Below are 17,784 nucleotides of genomic sequence, written 5' to 3' on the forward strand. Positions count from 1 at the left end.
TTCGGTGCTTCTTAAATTCCGTTCTTTCTTTACTAGAAAAAAATTTTAAAAAAAATTCTCCAAATAATGAGGTATCTAAGCACATTTTTTTTTTCCCACTATTCAGACGTTTCTGTCACGCAAGCGGCCCAAACACAACTCTCGGCCCACTCAATTTATGGCGGGTTATTTTGTGCTGCATTAGTCTGATCAATTCCTTAGACGATTTCTTATGCTGCATTGGACTGATCCACAAATTGGGCTGGATGCTTTTAGTTGGTGTCATTCATCTCAGATTGTTCTCGAGTTGAACGAGTATTTTGTCTCTGGGATTCTTGAGCTCTCAAATGTGGTAATGGTGAAAGAGATGAACCAGATTTCAAAGTGAAGATCTTAATTGTGCAAATCTCAAAACAGTAGGAGTAGCAGCTTTCTTGAAGCTTGTAGATAGCAAAAGAATGGTGTATTCTCCAGGAGTTTCAGTGGTGGGACAGTCATCGTGGACACCTGCAATGCTTCAATCGCGTCTCTATCAGAATTCCTCAAAGCCATTGTCCAGGTATTGAACTATGAACCCAGCTCTCTTTAGAAAGAATGTGGATTATGAAGAAGATTGTGTATCTATTTTGCTCTTTTGTGTACATGGCTTTTGCTTTACTCTTTGGTGTATCCGCTTTAAGCTCTCTTCTTTGACATGGTTGTGTATTCTTTACACAAAACCCGGGGTACTCCGGTACTGGATTTGTGTGTAGAAAGCCGAATCATGGAGAAAATCAAGAATATAAAACTAAGCTACTGGTGAACATGAAAATTCTGATTCACAGTGCATTCTGAGGCCTTCTTTTGATTAACGTAGCGTTGCTTTGAGGAGCGTGCTTCTCAATTGTTGTTCAGTTTCCTGCTAATTGGCTTGATCACTGGCCTAAAAACATTATAGAGTCCTAGGTTGGCTAAAGATTGTGGACTCAACAGTATGACAAAATCATTATTACTAGTGCTTTATGTTTCTAATGTGAATTGGTTGGAAATGGTCGATGAGAAATGGTAAAGTATCAAATAGCTGGCATCGAGTTTGTAATTTTCTTCATATCCAATTTGTGCACTTCACATGATGGATTTTTTTTCTTCTTCTGTCCCTCTAGGGCATTGCCTGGGAAACTAATGGCCAACTGCTGTTTAGATCATCCAATAGCAAGGAAAGCCAAGTTTAGACAAGTATTATCAGGTGTTGCTGCATCGATAATTCTTCTCTCTCAAGCCAACCTGGTTAGTACTTTTGTAGTTGTGTTTGTACTACATCAGTCAGCTGTCATTATTTCTGAGTTCTTATCAAAGGAGAGAGAATAGAGGAGAATCTAATTAGTAGTAAGATTAGACATCTGTTCCTATTTGGAGGATTAAAATTAGAAAATTTGACATTACTCGTATTGGCTGCTGCTTGTACCATCTTTGATTTTCAAGCATTGTTGATACTGCTTGAGGAAAAGCATTGTTGGGCCTGTCTTTAGATTTTTTTTTTTGGTATTTTGTATTAAACCATCATTCTGAGTGTACAATTGGTCTACCTGCCACCTGCCACATGATACTTTGCAATTTGAAATTTAGACTCCTATACTTAGATGATTCCAAGGGATTGTGGAGAGATGAGAATATTTTGCTGAACTTTGGAACTCTTTAGATGCTAGCTTTATACATTGATGTTCTCATTAGATTTTGAAGGAAGCAAAAATAAGTATTCTTAGGTGAGGTTGAGCTCACGATTAAATTTTGCTTCTCAAGGATGGAATCAAGAAATAAACTATTCTATTATAGATAACGACCTGTTCATATACTAATATGTATTGTCTTCTGTAGGCTGTTGCAGAAGATCTCACCTGGAACAACAACTTGTGCCACCTTGCAAGTGCTATAAACAGCCTGCCACCTCTGCCTTTGGACAAGGGAGATGGGGAAGCCAGTGGAAAGGTCAGGATGATGAGTGGTATGACAGCAAAGGATTTTGATCCTGTGAGATATGCTGGAAGATGGTTTGAAGTAGCTTCACTAAAACGTGGATTTGCAGGACAAGGTCAAGAAGATTGCCATTGCACCCAGGTAAGTGATTGGGGAATCACATTATTCTGATTTTTTATATCACATCTTCCTTTGACTAGGATCAATTTTGCATACTTGTGGAACCAAGTTTGTTGCCTTCCAGTGTAATGTTATTATGTCTTGGTTGTTCTTGTGATCTCTGTTTGGCATGCATGAGATGCTACCAGCCAAATTCATTTACTCAAATGAAAATGCAGGGTGTATATACATTTGATATGACTGCACCAGCAATCCAGGTTGACACCTTCTGTGTTCACGGAGGACCTGATGGCTATATTACAGGGATAAGGGGAAAAGTTCAGTGTCTTTCTGGGGAAGACTTGGAAAAAGAAGCAACCAATCTAGAAAACAGTGAGATGATTAAGGGGAAATGTTATCTACGATTTCCTACGCTGCCATTTATCCCTAAGGAGCCCTATGATGTGATTGCAACTGATTATGACAATTTTGCCCTTGTTTCTGGAGCTAAAGACAAAAGTTTTGTTCAGGTATGAAGCCAAAGCTTTTGATACAGCCAAAGCTTTTGATATGTTGTGATTTTGATAACCTGCTTTGTTAACTATAACATCCATATAACCTGGGGTTGCGTTTTAGTTAAGACTTCATTGCAAAGTATATTTTTCCATTACTATTGTTCGGTTGTTTGACTCTTAATTTCAAATTCTCTTGCTTCATTAAAATTGATGTGGGTCTTAATTCTGCGGTGTCGAGTTTCTAATGGACTTGTCGATGTTATCTGATTTAGTTGTAACACAAATGTTCTTATCCAAAAAATTGTTTCAACTTCAGGTTTTTGGTCCCTGTTTATCCAAGTATAAGGAGTAATACATGGGATATGGCATTTGTGCTCTTGATGCAGCAACTGATTTGATATAACATTTTTCTTACCAACGAATCAACATCATGTTTATTGTTTTTGTATGTCAGATATACTCGAGAACACCAAACCCAGGTCCGCAATTCATCGAGAAGTACAAAGCATACTTGGCAAATCTTGGCTACGATCCAAACAAGATTAAGGACACCCCACAAGATTGTCAGGTGATGTCTAACAGTAAGCTTGCGGCTATGATGTCTATGCAGGGGATGCAGCAAGCTCTAACCAACGAATTTCCTGATCTAGAACTGAAGGCCCCTGTAGCATTTGATCCATTTACAAGTGTATTTGACACTCTAAAGAAGCTTATTCAGCTTTATTTCAAACAATAATATGATTTATTATCAGGACTTCTGCTTTGTACCATATTATAGATCTACAACCCTCAAAGATGTTTTCAAGCTGCCAATATGTAATTAGCATGTTCAAGGAACTACAGTTCTTCCTCGATCTTTTCCTGGGAATGAAACATATTTTAGTATTTTGGTTGAAGTTTAGGAACTTTTTGTTTTCTCTGTGGCTTCTTTTATCCTGGTCAGCAAGTGGAAAGTTAGAACTGAATGGTAACTATTCTGGCACCGAATTTACTCTGTAAAAATTTAAGTACATAATCATTTTGTGGATTGTGTAGGTTTGAAAAGCAAATATCAAAATTTCAAGTTACTTAGATTAATTAGGGAATGTATATTTTATGTTGAACTAGTCAACATAACAAATATCACTTCTTAAATTTCTTGAGGATCAAGATGTTAATCTCTACCTTTGAAATTTCATCCGGAGAAAATATTCTGCTACTAAAAGGAACTAAAGATTTGATATCGATACAGTCACTCGTACTGTAGAATTCACCCACTTGAAATCGCACACTGCAGGGTAGAAACAGCATAATGTGATGGTAACTCGAATGGAACTCTAGCAGTCAGTCACAGTACAAAATCATTCGATGATTCTTGATCTAACGTAGAATTCGTTTACAGAAAGTTACATCAAATATGAAAGCTTAGCAGGGAACAACGACTCAAAAGAAGAAAAACCGTGTCCTATGAAATCAAGATACAAAAAGCCTTCATATGAAAGAATTTGGTCAAGCCTTTTGAACTGAAAACCCCAGGATAAAGTCCTTAATTTCATCACTAGCAGCCTTATCAAGGGCAGTCCGTCCTTCCGAATCCTTGACTGTATAATCCGCGCCAGCTCTCAATAGTTCTTCAATTTTCGGCTTGTCACCTTCTGAGGCAGCCATCATTAGCAGAATGTCGACTGGATGAATATTTTGCTTCAAAAGAGCGTGCATCTTATCATATGAACCCTCAACTGCGAGCATGCCCATGTAATTGAAGTACTGTGAAAGAATGAGCAGAAAAATTGTTCGCCCCATTAGTCAACTGTCGCATTTGAAGGAGTAGCTTCAAAAACCAACCATGTTGGATGAACAAAAACAGCTAAAAATAGTAACAATATAATGCAGAAGCACAAAGTTTGTCTCACAAGCAGATAAATTTTAGACAGAAATGGCCATTAGGTCCACCTGACAGTTGAGAAACCTGATTCATTTTTATTTGGGAGGAAAGAACTTGCAGGAAAGATTAGCAAGGCTAATGATAAAAAGACTCCCATGAAAGAATCAATTTCAGCAGATTCTCCCATTCAATAACTAGACTAGAACCTAATCCCAACAGGCACCAAGCTTCTTTATCTTCTTTTGCATTTTGTCAATGTCCAGCAGCTTATCAAAGTCAATTTGCACTAAGCCTATGGAGTAAAAGTTCCTACACTAGCTACATGATTCTTTTTTCTTTTTTTTTTCCTTTTCAATCTAAATTAATCATGGTCTAATTACTAATATGACTCAAAGAAATGGCAATTATATTAAGGATGGAAAAAAATGCAAATTAACGGTACGATTTAGAAACTAAGGCAGAGGAAAGCTTAAGAGTACCTGTTCAACATCATCACTGTCAAAATCATCACGGGATTGGCTACCATAAATGCCAGCACCTTCAGCATCCACACCATTCTTACCAAACCTGAACCAGCAAGTGGTTCTTGAAAAGCCGGAGGTTGTCCCAATTCTGGTGGGCCTGCACCATCCTAACCCTTTGCTACTGCTTCTGGGGGCACCCACAAACTGAGGAGTGAGTTTGCAGAGGATTGGAATAGAGTTTGATCCATGTGAAGAAGAAGAGTTGAGGATGGGTGCTGAAGAAGTTAACGGATTCTGGAGAACACAAGGAATTGAAGCCATTGAGGATGGTTTTAGACACGAAAACGAAACCAGCGGCCTTATCGGGTAGAGTTCGATGGAGCGATAAATGTACCTAACTACTTATATTTTTTTTGACATAAATATATCAACAAATCAGAGTGGCGCAGCGGAAGCGTGGTGGGCCCATAACCCACAGGTCCCAGGATCGAAACCTGGCTCTGATAAGAGAGAGCAAGGCTTCTCTTCCCACTCTAGAAATCTTTTTGCGCTATTTTCTCTTTTTTGCCCCTTTTCTTTCCTTAATAGCAACCGGAGTTGGGCTAGAAAGTACACGGGCCTTTTCCAATCTAGTCCATCGAATGTATTGTTGGTCCGTTTAGATTTCAAACTTTTTTCTCTCTGGTCCAACCAGCAAACTCTCTCTCTCTCTCTTTTGGGAAACAAAATCAATTTTTATCAGTAGACTATCTACCAAATTTCGGATTCTGTTATTTCTGTTCTGCAGCTCAAGGGTGATAAATCAATTAAAAAGATTGAGATGCAAATTTGAAATTGGGATATTGCCGTCCAGAATTTGAACAGTTTCTTGCGTTATTTGCTTCATGAAACTGATTCATAATCCCCGAAAAAGAACGTAATTGGACAAACGCAGATGTCGTACGGGAGTATTTATAGATTCAGGATTCAATGGTAACAAAATATTCAGTGCAAGAAATTCATACATTTGCATGCATCCATGGCTTTGACATAATTGGGGATTGCTTGGCAAAAACTCTTAGTAGCATAGTGTAATATATTATTAACGCTGGCCTGTTCAAAGTGGATGAGAATATCCAAATTTTCTAACGTAAGCATAAATTGATTAACCACACATGCGTGCCTCAAGATTAATAGATTATCCAAATTTCAAGATCATAATATATATATATATATGTATATGTATAGAAAAAAAAAAAAGGGAAGCTAATTGACAAGGAAAAGGAAATGAATGCAAATAGGTGATCAATAAGTTGTCTAGCCTTTTGAAGTTTAACATTACAAAACTCCCTCTTGGGATTTACAGGATCATGTGCTTATTCGCATGGCATATTATTATTCATCCTGCGGATGAAATTAGGATTAGGATTCGGATTTAGTAGTAGGGGTATGGTTGCGGTGGCTGAATTTGGCATTCCTTTGGTTGAAGGTTGCATATCCCGGGGAGCTGCCTAGCCTTTTGAAGAACTTGTTGTTGCTGCTTCTGCGGTCCTTGCTGGCCATAGGGACCCTCACCTTGCTGCAATTGCTGAACAACCTGCTTAACGGCCTCACACCGGCATTGCTCGTCGACGTTCTTCAGCTGCTGGCAGCACTGCCAGAGTGGCTGCTGCTGTTTCTCTTCTTGGTTCAGGAGCACGGGCTCGTAAGGGCTCTCCTGGCTCTGTTGTTGCAAGAACTGCCGGCACTGTTGGAGCCGCTGCGGCCTAATCTGCTGCCTGCATTTGTGCTGAGTCTGTTGTTGCTCTCCGGCGTCTTGGTCCAGTTCCTCGTCGATGATGGCTGTTATGGTGGCTCGAAAGCCAGATACTCCAGCTACAGCCAAGAGGGCAGTAGCCAACATTGCTGCAATCACCGTCGTTCTTGCCGTCATCTCGCTTCTCTCCTTCTGTGATGGAGCAGCGAGCAGTGGGCGGAGGAGGGTATTTTATAGCGGAGCTTGGGCCTTGCATGGCTAGAACGTGTAAGCTGCTGCTACAGGGAGTGAAGATTGCTGTGGGCGGAAGAAGGGGTGAGGTGGCTTCGATCAAAGCATTTAAGCTTCCACGTAGCAAATCAACATGCAAATGCTCCCTCCCATCGTTCTTCTGTACGTTGGATATCTCCATTATTGAAGTTGAGGATGCAAACTACACATCGGCCCAAATACACACAGGCCCAAAGACTCCATAATCTGTTGTCATTATTATTAATCTCCTGTAATTAACCTAAGAAGATCAGAAGCATTATTGACCCCCCAAAAAGATTAAGGGGCCTAAAAAAAAAAAAGGGGGCTCAAAAGACTACTAAAGTCATGTGATGCTCACGTGTAAGAAATGTGTGCCGTCAATTTATTTTTGATCCTGGTCCCCTGTGAGAATGAAGGCACAACCATATGCTCTGAAATCTTAAATTAATTTTGGTACTATTACCGCATTAAATTCCTTAACTCTGCTTTCATGATTTTCTTGCTGGACTCGAAGCAGTCACAAGTTGAAAGCACCACCAGGGGCAGTGAAAAGGAAGCTAGCAATCCGCAAATCAGGAAAAGTTCAATTTTTTCACTCTTCATTCCTGCATCACCACATTCACCCAGCCAGTTGGGCCCGGCAATGAATTGTTTGTTTCAACAATGTACAGTGATTTCACAAAGGGTCACCATGAATCCAGATTAAAAAGTGGTTAGAAGATTGTAGGGGGAGTTACAAACTTTCTTCAATGTATTAAACCATCTGCACATGAATACAATGAATATGTATCTCCACCCATACCCTCTACAAAGGCAATCTCCACCTCAGATAAAGAATATAAGGTAGGGAATTCATGTGAAGATCACAAGATGTTGAGCCTCACCAAAATGCCACATACTCTAACCAAAACAAGTCCCCAGACCACCAACTCTCTTCAACCAGAGCCCTCAAATTTATCTTCTACATTGCATAGGAAGGCGGTATCTAAATCCAGCACCAATGCACTGCAGATTCCAAAGAAAATGACTGCAAAAACTACTCCAGTTGAAATAGGCACAAGAGGCACTGTTGGATCCCTCATACTACAAGAAATCGAATTTTTCAGCCAGCTAGAATTAGGGTGTCAAGATAGCTTACACAAACCTCGTAAACCGACAGAAAAGCCATCTTCAAGTAGCTCCAACAAAATCAACCGTGGATCTTTGGCAACACCACCCAAAAAGAAGAGAAGAGCAGGCAGAAAGCTTATACCCAGCATGTGCAACATGGTAGACGTTGCAGAGAGCAGCCAGCCAACTTCAAAGTCTGGATTTTCTTACAGGAATTTGAAGGCTGATATTAAGAGTTTGCAGGCTTAGATAAAGCTCTCAGATAGCTTTGAGAAACCGAGCTTCTTTAGGCGATTGGTTATAGGGCTCGCCCATGCTCTATCTTGGCTCCCACATTTTATGTCCACAACTTCAGCCATGTAAGATAACCTTTTGTCAGATTTCTGTCTAATAGGCGTTCCATCTATTGAAATGTTATCTGAGTCGAGCATTGGAATTTGACTCTTCCGAGTGTAGTGCTTGGTCTTCCGGATGTTTTCAGGATTACCGTGGTTAGTGTGACCGCTGCTGCTTGCTTTATTCACCTGGGGTCTAGACTTGAATGTCTTTTGCTTAGAAGTTCCAATAGGAAGGAAATCACAATCTGCTGGTGCATTTACCTGAAGTTCAGGTTTCACATTTTCTAACTCCCTTGACATAAGGGCACCAATTGTCCCCATAGTTCCAACTTTTATGGAGCCTCCACCACCCCTGATTTCTTCTAGCGTCTGAACCATTTCTTTTACCATCCCAACTCTTTAATTTCCAGAAAGGTTTCAAAAAAGAGTCAACAGATTCAGTTTAAGACCCTGCATCGCAATAGCACCAAGGATATAATTTGAGATAGATCTCCATTGGAAAAATATATTGTGCCATATAACATTTTGTTTGGATCTTGACAATAATGCCTCAACATAAGCATTAACACTGACAATATGGTACAACTGCTGTTTAACCAAACTGTTAACATGTAATTTTTCTTAAAAACACAGATGGAGAAAGAGATGATAGTGTTGATGGCGTTTAGTTATGTCAGTTTCTAAATTTAGCTTTAGCATCGATTACCAGCTAACAGACCACGCAGGGGACGAGAATACACAAGTGGGAAACAAAACAGGAAAGTTTGCATGTCTTAACTAAAAAGTCTCCTAAGAACAGCAACCATTAGCTGAAAACACCATCCAAATATGACTCTGATAATGTGACAACATCAGTTACAGCTATGATGGGAAATTACAAGATATGGAGCTATTGGAGCAATTCAGTGCAGAACCTGCCTTAGTAAATACTGATGAACCTCAATCGATCAACTAACAGGCACTCTGGAACATTAACCATACAATCATTAAGCATGTGTATTCCAGTTAAATTGATCAGACAAAACAAGAAGGCCTGACTTCAAAGAGCAGAAGATTATTATCCGAATATATCAGAAAATTAAAAATTGTGCAGTACACCTCCCCACCTCACCAGACATCGCTAATTAAACAGCACTGAGCTGGCAAAAGGTGTTCATTAAGGATTACAGACATTGCAATCAATTTGAATTATTGCAAAGCATTAGTTGACTTCATACAGAGGGACTGCTAGCTTTAATGAAGAAGACCTCATAAAGCTGTTGTCAGATTTTATCCAACAGCACGGTAATGAAATGCACAATACAAGAGCAAAAGGTGGTGCCTTTAAACTCTACAGATCATCTAAAACCCCACCAACAAGAACCATAAACCCTCATAAACTATATGTCCCACAGAAGATAGAAAGACATGGCACACAGCCTATTTATACTTTTACGGGCTAAAAAGGTTGAAGTACAGATGGTTTCAACTTTCAACCCCAGCAAATATAGGAACAAAGAAGACAAATTGCCATCAAATCGAAAAAGGTAAATCAGTGAGATAACATTCAACAGCCATGGACCAACGCAAAGATTTCTTCCGTGAACAGTTCATCTATAATTAAGGGGAAAAAAAATTTGCAGATCTAAACTAAGTAAAAAGATATCGAGAAGTTCTAACCAAAAGGGCCCAATCAGGGAAATGGACGCAGAAATCAAGAAACAGAATTTACCTACAAACACCTGAGCGTGCGTTGGAGCTCTCAAAAGTGAACTTAGTGAAGGAAGGAAGGGTCCCTTGACATCCCTTTAAAGTTTAAACCAAAGAGATGGAAGAGATAAATAAATACGCTAAAAAGCCAGAACTGATACCTACTGGAGTAAGTAAATGAAAACAGTAACTGAGCTAGCAAAGATGGAGGAGTCTTCAGTCTTCACAATTCTCCAACTACCCCAAGAATCTTGAAAAAGGGTTGCTGCGTCCTCTACCAATCTAGACTGCGGTTATTCTGTCACCATCAAAATCTTGAGTGATGCGAGATTTCATAAGTCCAACTTTATAAGTTAAAGCTATGTGACTTATTTAGCATGGCAGCTTATCTAACCAGTCAAACGGAAGGTTTAGGCAATATCCGACAAGAAATCATATCATATCATGTCCTCTAATAATAGGATTACGCGCCCTTTTGTCCTTTTTCGCCTAGTGGGAGACGCTACTACTAATCCCGTGAAGAAACGTTGAAGGTTTAAAAGGTTATTTTTAGGATTTTGAGTGAAAGGTTTGATATGAAAAACCTTCTGAAGTGTGTCTGTTTTCAGAATTGGAATGGGTCTGGAGAAAGCCTGATGGCTGGTGGTTCCCGCTTCCCGCTTCCTAGTCCAAATTGAATAACAATGGCCCGAGATGTATGCTTTCCATATTGGGCCTCCGACTATTTTCTAAAAGGGCCAATGATTGTCTACGAGATTTCAGGTGGCCGGGTCTCGTAGCTCGGTTTGATAATAACGAGCCATCATCCATGAGTGCACATTACCCGGTTTGATCTGCAATTTCATGCTGCATTGAGATGACAAATCTCCTGATAAAAGCAATCTAAAGAAGCAGGTTCCATGTCGACTTTGCTCATTAAAGAAAAACGATTGAAAGAGGAAGAAGTTATGCTGTCTATTTCATTTCTTTCTCAATATCCAGGCAGGAACTCATCTTCTTCTTCTCTTTGGTACTAGTATATTGGTTCAGGAAAATGAATAATAAATAGTCCAATGGAATTCATGCAGAAAAAAATGTTGACCGTCTTACAGCAGAAGCCTCACCAGCTGGGCAAACTCATTTTTTGTATCAACCTATCCTATTCCTAACTTTGTCAAAATTTTACAAGGTAGCAACCACTAAAATTTAGCTCAGTGGCCGCCACCAAAGCCTTTCAGGTTTGGTGGACTGGGAGGTTAGATTCAAACCTTGTTTCCATCCATTGGTCATTAAAATATGATAAATCGCTATTGTTTAACTTCTCTAGAAGCCAAAACAAAAAGCAATTGGATTGGTGAATTTCACGTCCCTTTAACAATCACATCCGAGTATGATCCGACAATGATTCAATTTTCGTCGGACTCAATTAAGCCACCCTCTCCAGAGTAAACTAGAAAAATCAAAAACTGACTAAGGAAAACCAATAAGCTAGAGTCCAATTCTGGATTCTGGGGATGGGAGTATGGGAATGGGCATAATTGGTCATAAATTTACTGCCGATCACACTCATCTCTTTCTTTCCAAAGTTCTATAGATTCAAATTTCCATCTTTCATTTCATTGTCCTCCCTCTCTAATTATTCAAACTCCTAACCCCCTCCCAGGTTCCAACCCCCTAAACAACCATAAATCTAAAAAGCACCACACACACACATAATGACATAACCAACAGACCTTTGACCTACATTATTTAACATTTCAGTTTAAGATTAAACCCACCGGGCATTGGCTAATGAATGAGTGAGATCAGATCTCCCATCTTCCTTCCTTCTTTGATTATTGGCCCTCTTTCGTTTTCGCTTCCTTCTCACTTCACTTCTCCCCACTGTCACTGTCCACTCCACCAAAGCCAGCTCTCTCCCTCTCTCACAAGGCTCTTTGCATTGCATCTGTTCTCCTCTACATCTAACCGACTAATACCACACCAGGAGTGACCGGTGAATTCAAATTTTACATTTCCCCAACCTCAGAGCCCACGTTCATAATCCCATTCCCCAGAAAGGGTAAAAAAAAAAAAAAAAAGGAAAGGAAAAGGGAAAAAAAAAAACCAGTCTTGGCAAACTTTTTCCCACATTTTTACGCCATTTTCTCTCTCGCATGCTCGCAAAATTCTTGTGAAAATGAGTACTTCTTTAAAATCTGCTAAACCCTCAAAACCCCCAAACCCATCCTCCGCCCAGACAACCCCTTCAAGATCTTCCTCCTCCTCGCTTTCTTCCCATTTAGCCATGATTGAACTCAAGCAAAGAATCCTCACTTCTCTCTCCAAGCTCTCCGACAGAGACACGCATCAGATCGCCGTTGAAGACCTGGAGAAAATCGTCCACACCCTCTCCAACGATGGCGTTTCAATGCTTCTCAACTGCCTTTACGACGCCTCCAACGACCCTAAACCCGCCGTCAAAAAAGAATCCCTCCGCCTTCTGGCAGTCCTATGTGCTTCCCATACCGATTCGGCTTCCACCCACTTGACTAAAATCATAGCCCACATTGTCAAAAGGCTTAGAGACTCGGATTCTGCTGTCAGGGATTCCTGTCGGGATGCCATTGGATCTTTGGCATCCCTTTACTTGAAGGGGGAAGCTGCGGCTGATCATGGTAATGTGGGATTGAATTCAGTAGTCTCGTTGTTTGTGAAGCCGCTGTTTGAATCCATGAGTGAGAATAATAAGGTGGTTCAAGGTGGGGCCGCAATGTGTATGGCTAAAATGGTGGAATCTGCTTCCGACCCGCCTACAATGGCTTTCCAGAAGCTGTGTCCCAGGATTTGCAAGTACCTCAATAGTCCCAATTTTATGGCAAAGGCAGCATTGTTGCCTGTTGTTTCCAGCTTATCCCAGGTTTGTTCATTTTAGGCACATGTTTTCTCCAATATTTTTCTAGTGGACAATTCTTTGTTTATGGTGATTAAGCTGTAGTACATCTTTTATTTCATTAGTTTTCTTGTGTGTTATTGTTAGTGAGGATTCACGTCTAGTCAGTATTTTCCCGGTTATGGAGAATTTTCTCTTAAGAAGCGATCAAAAACTCTTTATGAAATTGAAATGTTAATTTTTTTAGTCAGGTTGGTATTTTAAGTATTTTGCGAGGGTCATGGAGTTGCATGCTATATGTATTTCATGGTTAGAAGAAAGGCAATTTGATATTTTGTTAGGCATAGAACCATGATGTCCCAATGCAATGGCAAGCAACGCCTACTATAGCTTTATATATATATATATATATATATAGGGCAGCTGGACACGAAAATGTAGTCTGCCTCTCTTACCCTGCTTAATCAGCATTTTCCTTTGCCTTCGTTCGGTCAAGCATTCTTTGCAGTTTATTGTATTGATGTGATTTTTTTTCATTTCGAGTAGTTAATGATTTCAGCCTCTGTTTTCATTGAGATTTGCTGGTGCAGAATTTGGAAATGCTTGAAACTGTCATTTTATCTGTGCACCAGGAAGAAATGTACTGTTTATATGCAATAGCTGCCACACATGTGGTTCTGTGTTTTGCATCTTCGAAAGTTTTTTTAACTCTTTATCCTTACTGCCCAATGTACCATATGGATGCATCAGAAAAAACTAAGACGTGATGCAGTCTTCACATATATTGGAAATATAATGGTGTAAACACAAAACTGAGATTATGTTCTACTTGTTTCAGGTGGGAGCTGTTGCACCTCAAAGCCTTGAATCTTTGGTGCAAAGTATTCACGACTGTCTTAGCAGTTCAGATTGGGCGACACGTAAGGCTGCAGCTGAGACATTAATTGTTCTGGCATTGCACTCTAGCAGCTTGGTGGTAGAGGGAGCTAACTCCACAGTGACTCTGCTAGAGGCTTGCCGGTTTGACAAAGTAGCCTTTTTGTAATTTTTGTCGTTTAAAAAATCATCCTGTCGCAATAAATATGCTGTGTGGTTCCGAATGGGCAGTCTCCTTATGCAGGAGTTTTTTTCTTGAATACTGATAATGGAACCAAGAAAAGTCAATAGCCTGATAAATGCATCAATGCTAGCTATCGTGCATTTTTCCTTTTAGGTTTTATTTGCACAAGGATTTTGGAATATTCTTATGTTGACATTTTGTTTTTTTTTTTTTTTTTTTTCTGAAGCTTCTAATATTTCTCATTCATGAATACTTTATCTATTTTAGTCCCATTTAGATTGCTAGTCTGTTATTTTACATAACACAAAAGATAATGGGGACCAAGATGAACATCTTAAAAGAATGTATAGCTTTTGAGAAATTTCTTGTGAGTATTTGAAAATGTTTCTTTAGTTGATGAACTTCAAAATGTCTTTCATGCTTTCATCATACTTTCATTTGATTTTGCCAAGGAGTGCAGGATTAGAATTAATCTAACCTATTGATGACATATTCCACGTCTTACTCTCAGTTCTCTTGTTCTTTTTATGGTTATGTAGGAGGATACATGATTGGAATAATATCACTCTTTGGGTTTAATCAGTATATTAATGATGCTAACATTTGCAGTCCCTTTTTCTTCCAACATGGAGAAGAGTTGCTTACTTACAAATTGTAAAAATGTTTGTGCAGACTTTGAATTAAAATTCCAGGACACTCTTGCTTTCAGGAAAACTACAAAAATGATTAATATTATTTCTTTTCAATTTTTGATACAGCTGGTCTATTCCTCAGCATTTAACGGGTTTTCTATGTATTTCAAATGTAATGACCATATGTAATGTTGTAGTTGTTGATTTTCTCTTTCAATTTGACAGAGATCTCAACCATCTGAATCTTTTTCTACTTCCCTTTTTTTTTCAGTTCTCCTTTTTAATGAGATAAGTGAAGTTATTAAGTATTGCAAGTATCTCGACATACAAAAGCTAAAAGTTAACACGTTCACTCTCTGTCCCAGATAAAACCAGTCAGAGATAGTGTAACTGAAGCTCTGCAGCTGTGGAAGAAAATTGCAGGAAAAGGAGATGGAGCTTCAGATGAACACAAACCTTCATCTCACAGTATGCTTGACTTCAATATATTAAATTTCAGTTTCTCCTTCAATTAGGATTTCCTGTTAATTCTCTTAAGCCCAGTGTTTTCTTATGTCTCTTCAGATGGTGAGACTTCTGAATCAGCTTATCCATCAGACAAGGACTCTCGAAACCCTGGTGAAAGAAGTGAACTACCGGTGAAGGATTTATCTAATAATCCATCTTCTAATGATGCATATCTCAAAGACAAGGGTAGCAACATTATGGACAAGGCAGTTGGGATACTGAGGAAGAAGGCACCTGCATTAACTGACAAAGAATTGAACCCTGAGTTTTTCCAAAAACTTGAAACAAGGGGTTCAGATGATTTGCCTGTAGAAGTGGTTGTCCCTCGTCGATGCCCTAATTCTTCTAATTTGCAGAATGAGGAAGAGGCTGTGGGCAAGGATTCAAGGGAGAGGACAAGGACCAGCTACCAGCCTGATGGTGGATCACTTGACTTTAGATATCGTAACACTGAGAAAGGAACTTCTAGCTATAGTTCTAGAGAACGAGATACTGATGAAACAAGTGATCTGAATCAAAGAGATTTATCTGGCATTCAAGGGGGTTTTTCCAAGAGTGGAGGCCAATCTGACAGTTTCTCGAATAATAAAGGAAATTGGCTGGCTATTCAGAGGCAATTATTACAACTGGAAAGGCAGCAGGCTCATCTCATGAACATGTTGCAGGTGAGGTTCAATAACATATAACTGCAAGGAATTATTCCTGTATCTCCAGTTGTGCTAACCTTTTCCTCATATTGTAGGATTTTATGGGTGGTTCACATGATAGCATGGTGACGCTTGAAAACAGAGTGAGAGGTCTTGAAAGAGTAGTTGAAGACATGGCACGGGATTTGTCTCTATCAACAAGTCGAAGAGGTGCTAGTTTTATGGGTGGATTTGAAGGATCATCCAACAGAAGTGCAGGGAAATACAATGCCTTTGCTGACTATACTAATGCTAAATTAGGGAGTGGTAGTGATGGAAGGATTCCCTTTGGAGATAGATTTGCACCTTCTGATGGTAGACCTTCAGGCAATAGGGGAAGGGGCCCTCCTTGGAGATCTGATGCACCTGATGCTTGGGATTTTCAAGCATATGGTAAAAATGGGCAAATGGGTTCTAGAAGAACTTTGGGTGGTGGTCCTGTTGATTGTAGGTCCCCTAAATCCGAAAATGATAATGATCAAGTTGGCAGCAGGAGAGCTTGGGACCGAGGAGCTGGACCTGTTAGATTTGGTGAGGGACCATCTGCTAGAAGTGTCTGGCAAGCTTCAAAGGATGAGGCAACATTAGAAGCAATAAGGGTAGCTGGTGAAGACAGTGGGGCTGCTCGAAGTGCAAGGGTAGCAGTGCCAGAATTGACTGCTGAAGCATTAGGGGATGATAATGTCATGCAAGAAAGAGATCCTATCTGGAATTCTTGGAGCAATGCTATGGATGCACTTCATGTTGGTGATACAGATTCAGCTTTTGCTGAAGTTCTATCTAGTGGAGATGATCTTCTGCTTGTAAAGTTAATGGACAGATCAGGGCCTGTATTAGATCAAATCTCAAGTGAGGTTGCAATTGAGGTTTTACATGCCATTGCCCAATTTTTACTCGAGCAGGACTTGTATGACATCAGCTTATCCTGGGTGCAACAGGTATTGTCACTCTTGATTATTGCCTGACTTTCTTTCACTGCATTGAGATCTATATTATTGTCAAAATGGTTTCATGAATCCAGGTTCCTTTCACAGTTCTTGTCTCAATTTCTCAAGTTGAAAGTCATGAATTATGTGATTAAAATGATGAAGGCATACAAAGCCATGAGTTCTAGCCTCTTTTGCAATTTATGTCTGTCACTTCTACTGTCAAATGGTATAGGATAAATTCTCAGTAGTATGTTTTTATAATAAAAGGACGACTTCTAATTAACTGGAAGCAGTCGAGTAATTTTGTCTAAAAAGTGGGGCGGTTTTTTGTTAAATGGTCTACAAGCAACCTTATAGGACTTTGTTGCACGGAGGCTGCAGGGTTTTCTGATCTTCTTATTATGTTTTTTCATTCTGGCTTCCTTAGTTTCACACTAAATGATCTCATTTCTCATCTCGTCAGTTGGTGGAAATTACGGTAGAAAACGGGACTGACGTTCTTGGCATTCCTATGGATGTGAAAAGAGAAATTTTGTTGAATTTACATGAAGCTTCTTCAGCAATTGATGTGCCAGAGGACTGGGAAGGAGCAACACCAGAACAACTTTTGTTCCAGTTGGCATCTGCTTGGGAAATTGACTTGAAGCAATTGGAGAAATAGCTTGAGGAGCACTCTTGAAAGCTGACCAGTAGTATCTTATTTTGGGGAGTACATTTTTGTATCTACCTATCGTTGTTGAAATCACAACAGTTTCTAGCTATGTTCCATTGGTTAGTTCAATTTGTTCATTTTTTGAAGCTGAATTATGGATTTTCAAGCTCGATCCTATGTGTAGTGGTTTGGGGCAATGCTAAAGACTACACATACAAAGTATGTTTGAACTTTGAAGCCAACGGACGCTTCTTTTCGCTTTATGCTTGTTCTTTTGTGACTTCAAAGTTGGGTATCCTAGGCTGCTGGATCACAGCTCTACTGCTTGTAATATGGGCAAGAAATTTAGGCTTATTCGGGCTTCAGAAAAGAAGGCACTAGTTCTTTGCAGCTTCCTCTCCGGCAGTTTGCCAGGAAGTTTATTTAGCAGGACAATTAAGAGAGTACCAACAACCGAGAGGCATGGAGA

At 39.6% G+C, this 17,784-nt stretch overlaps 5 protein-coding genes across 8 annotated transcripts; 2 read left to right on the top strand and 3 right to left on the bottom strand.

Annotated features, from left to right (window-relative positions):
* Positions 1–211: 211 nt before the first annotated feature.
* LOC113688884 (chloroplastic lipocalin-like) lies at positions 212–3,442 on the top strand. The gene is made up of 5 exons (XM_027206705.2): positions 212–538; positions 1,122–1,245; positions 1,834–2,073; positions 2,271–2,561; positions 3,001–3,442. Exons 1-5 carry the CDS (start codon positions 438–440, stop codon positions 3,280–3,282), a joined length of 1,038 nt encoding a protein of 345 aa, XP_027062506.2. The 5' UTR covers positions 212–437; the 3' UTR covers positions 3,283–3,442.
* A 436-nt stretch (positions 3,443–3,878) lies between these two features.
* On the bottom strand, positions 3,879–5,233 carry LOC113689772 (protein LHCP TRANSLOCATION DEFECT-like). The gene is made up of 2 exons (XM_027207548.2): positions 4,890–5,233; positions 3,879–4,292 (listed from the first exon to the last, which is right to left on the bottom strand). The coding sequence occupies exons 1-2, from the start codon at positions 5,193–5,195 to the stop codon at positions 4,035–4,037; spliced, it is 564 nt and encodes a 187-aa protein (XP_027063349.1). The 5' UTR covers positions 5,196–5,233; the 3' UTR covers positions 3,879–4,034.
* A 922-nt stretch (positions 5,234–6,155) lies between these two features.
* Positions 6,156–10,541, bottom strand: LOC113689729 (uncharacterized). 3 transcript variants are annotated; one of them, XM_072051431.1, is made up of 2 exons: positions 10,164–10,541; positions 6,156–8,759 (listed from the first exon to the last, which is right to left on the bottom strand). In XM_072051431.1, the coding sequence occupies exon 2, from the start codon at positions 8,697–8,699 to the stop codon at positions 8,217–8,219; it is 483 nt and encodes a 160-aa protein (XP_071907532.1). In that variant the 5' UTR covers positions 8,700–8,759; positions 10,164–10,541; the 3' UTR covers positions 6,156–8,216. The 3 variants fall into 3 exon arrangements, with proteins under 3 accessions (XP_071907532.1, XP_071907531.1, XP_071907530.1); XM_072051430.1 differs by having other exon boundaries at positions 10,160–10,540; XM_072051429.1 differs by having other exon boundaries at positions 10,021–10,539.
* Positions 6,289–6,786, bottom strand: LOC140007391 (2S seed storage albumin protein-like). The gene has a single exon (XM_072050150.1). It carries the CDS (start codon positions 6,784–6,786, stop codon positions 6,289–6,291), a length of 498 nt encoding a protein of 165 aa, XP_071906251.1.
* Positions 10,542–11,635: 1,094 nt separating the features above from the next.
* On the top strand, positions 11,636–17,578 carry LOC113690806 (microtubule-associated protein TORTIFOLIA1-like). 2 transcript variants are annotated; one of them, XM_027208880.2, is made up of 6 exons: positions 11,636–12,876; positions 13,688–13,879; positions 14,907–15,009; positions 15,085–15,713; positions 15,791–16,672; positions 17,127–17,578. In XM_027208880.2, the coding sequence occupies exons 1-6, from the start codon at positions 12,157–12,159 to the stop codon at positions 17,322–17,324; spliced, it is 2,724 nt and encodes a 907-aa protein (XP_027064681.2). In that variant the 5' UTR covers positions 11,636–12,156; the 3' UTR covers positions 17,325–17,578. The 2 variants fall into 2 exon arrangements, with proteins under 2 accessions (XP_027064681.2, XP_071907534.1); XM_072051433.1 differs by having other exon boundaries at positions 11,641–12,876; positions 15,106–15,713.
* The last annotated feature ends 206 nt before the right edge of the window (positions 17,579–17,784 follow it).

Source organism: Coffea arabica, chromosome 5c (genome assembly GCF_036785885.1).
Source record: "Coffea arabica cultivar ET-39 chromosome 5c, Coffea Arabica ET-39 HiFi, whole genome shotgun sequence".
NCBI lineage: Eukaryota > Viridiplantae > Streptophyta > Magnoliopsida > Gentianales > Rubiaceae > Coffea > Coffea arabica.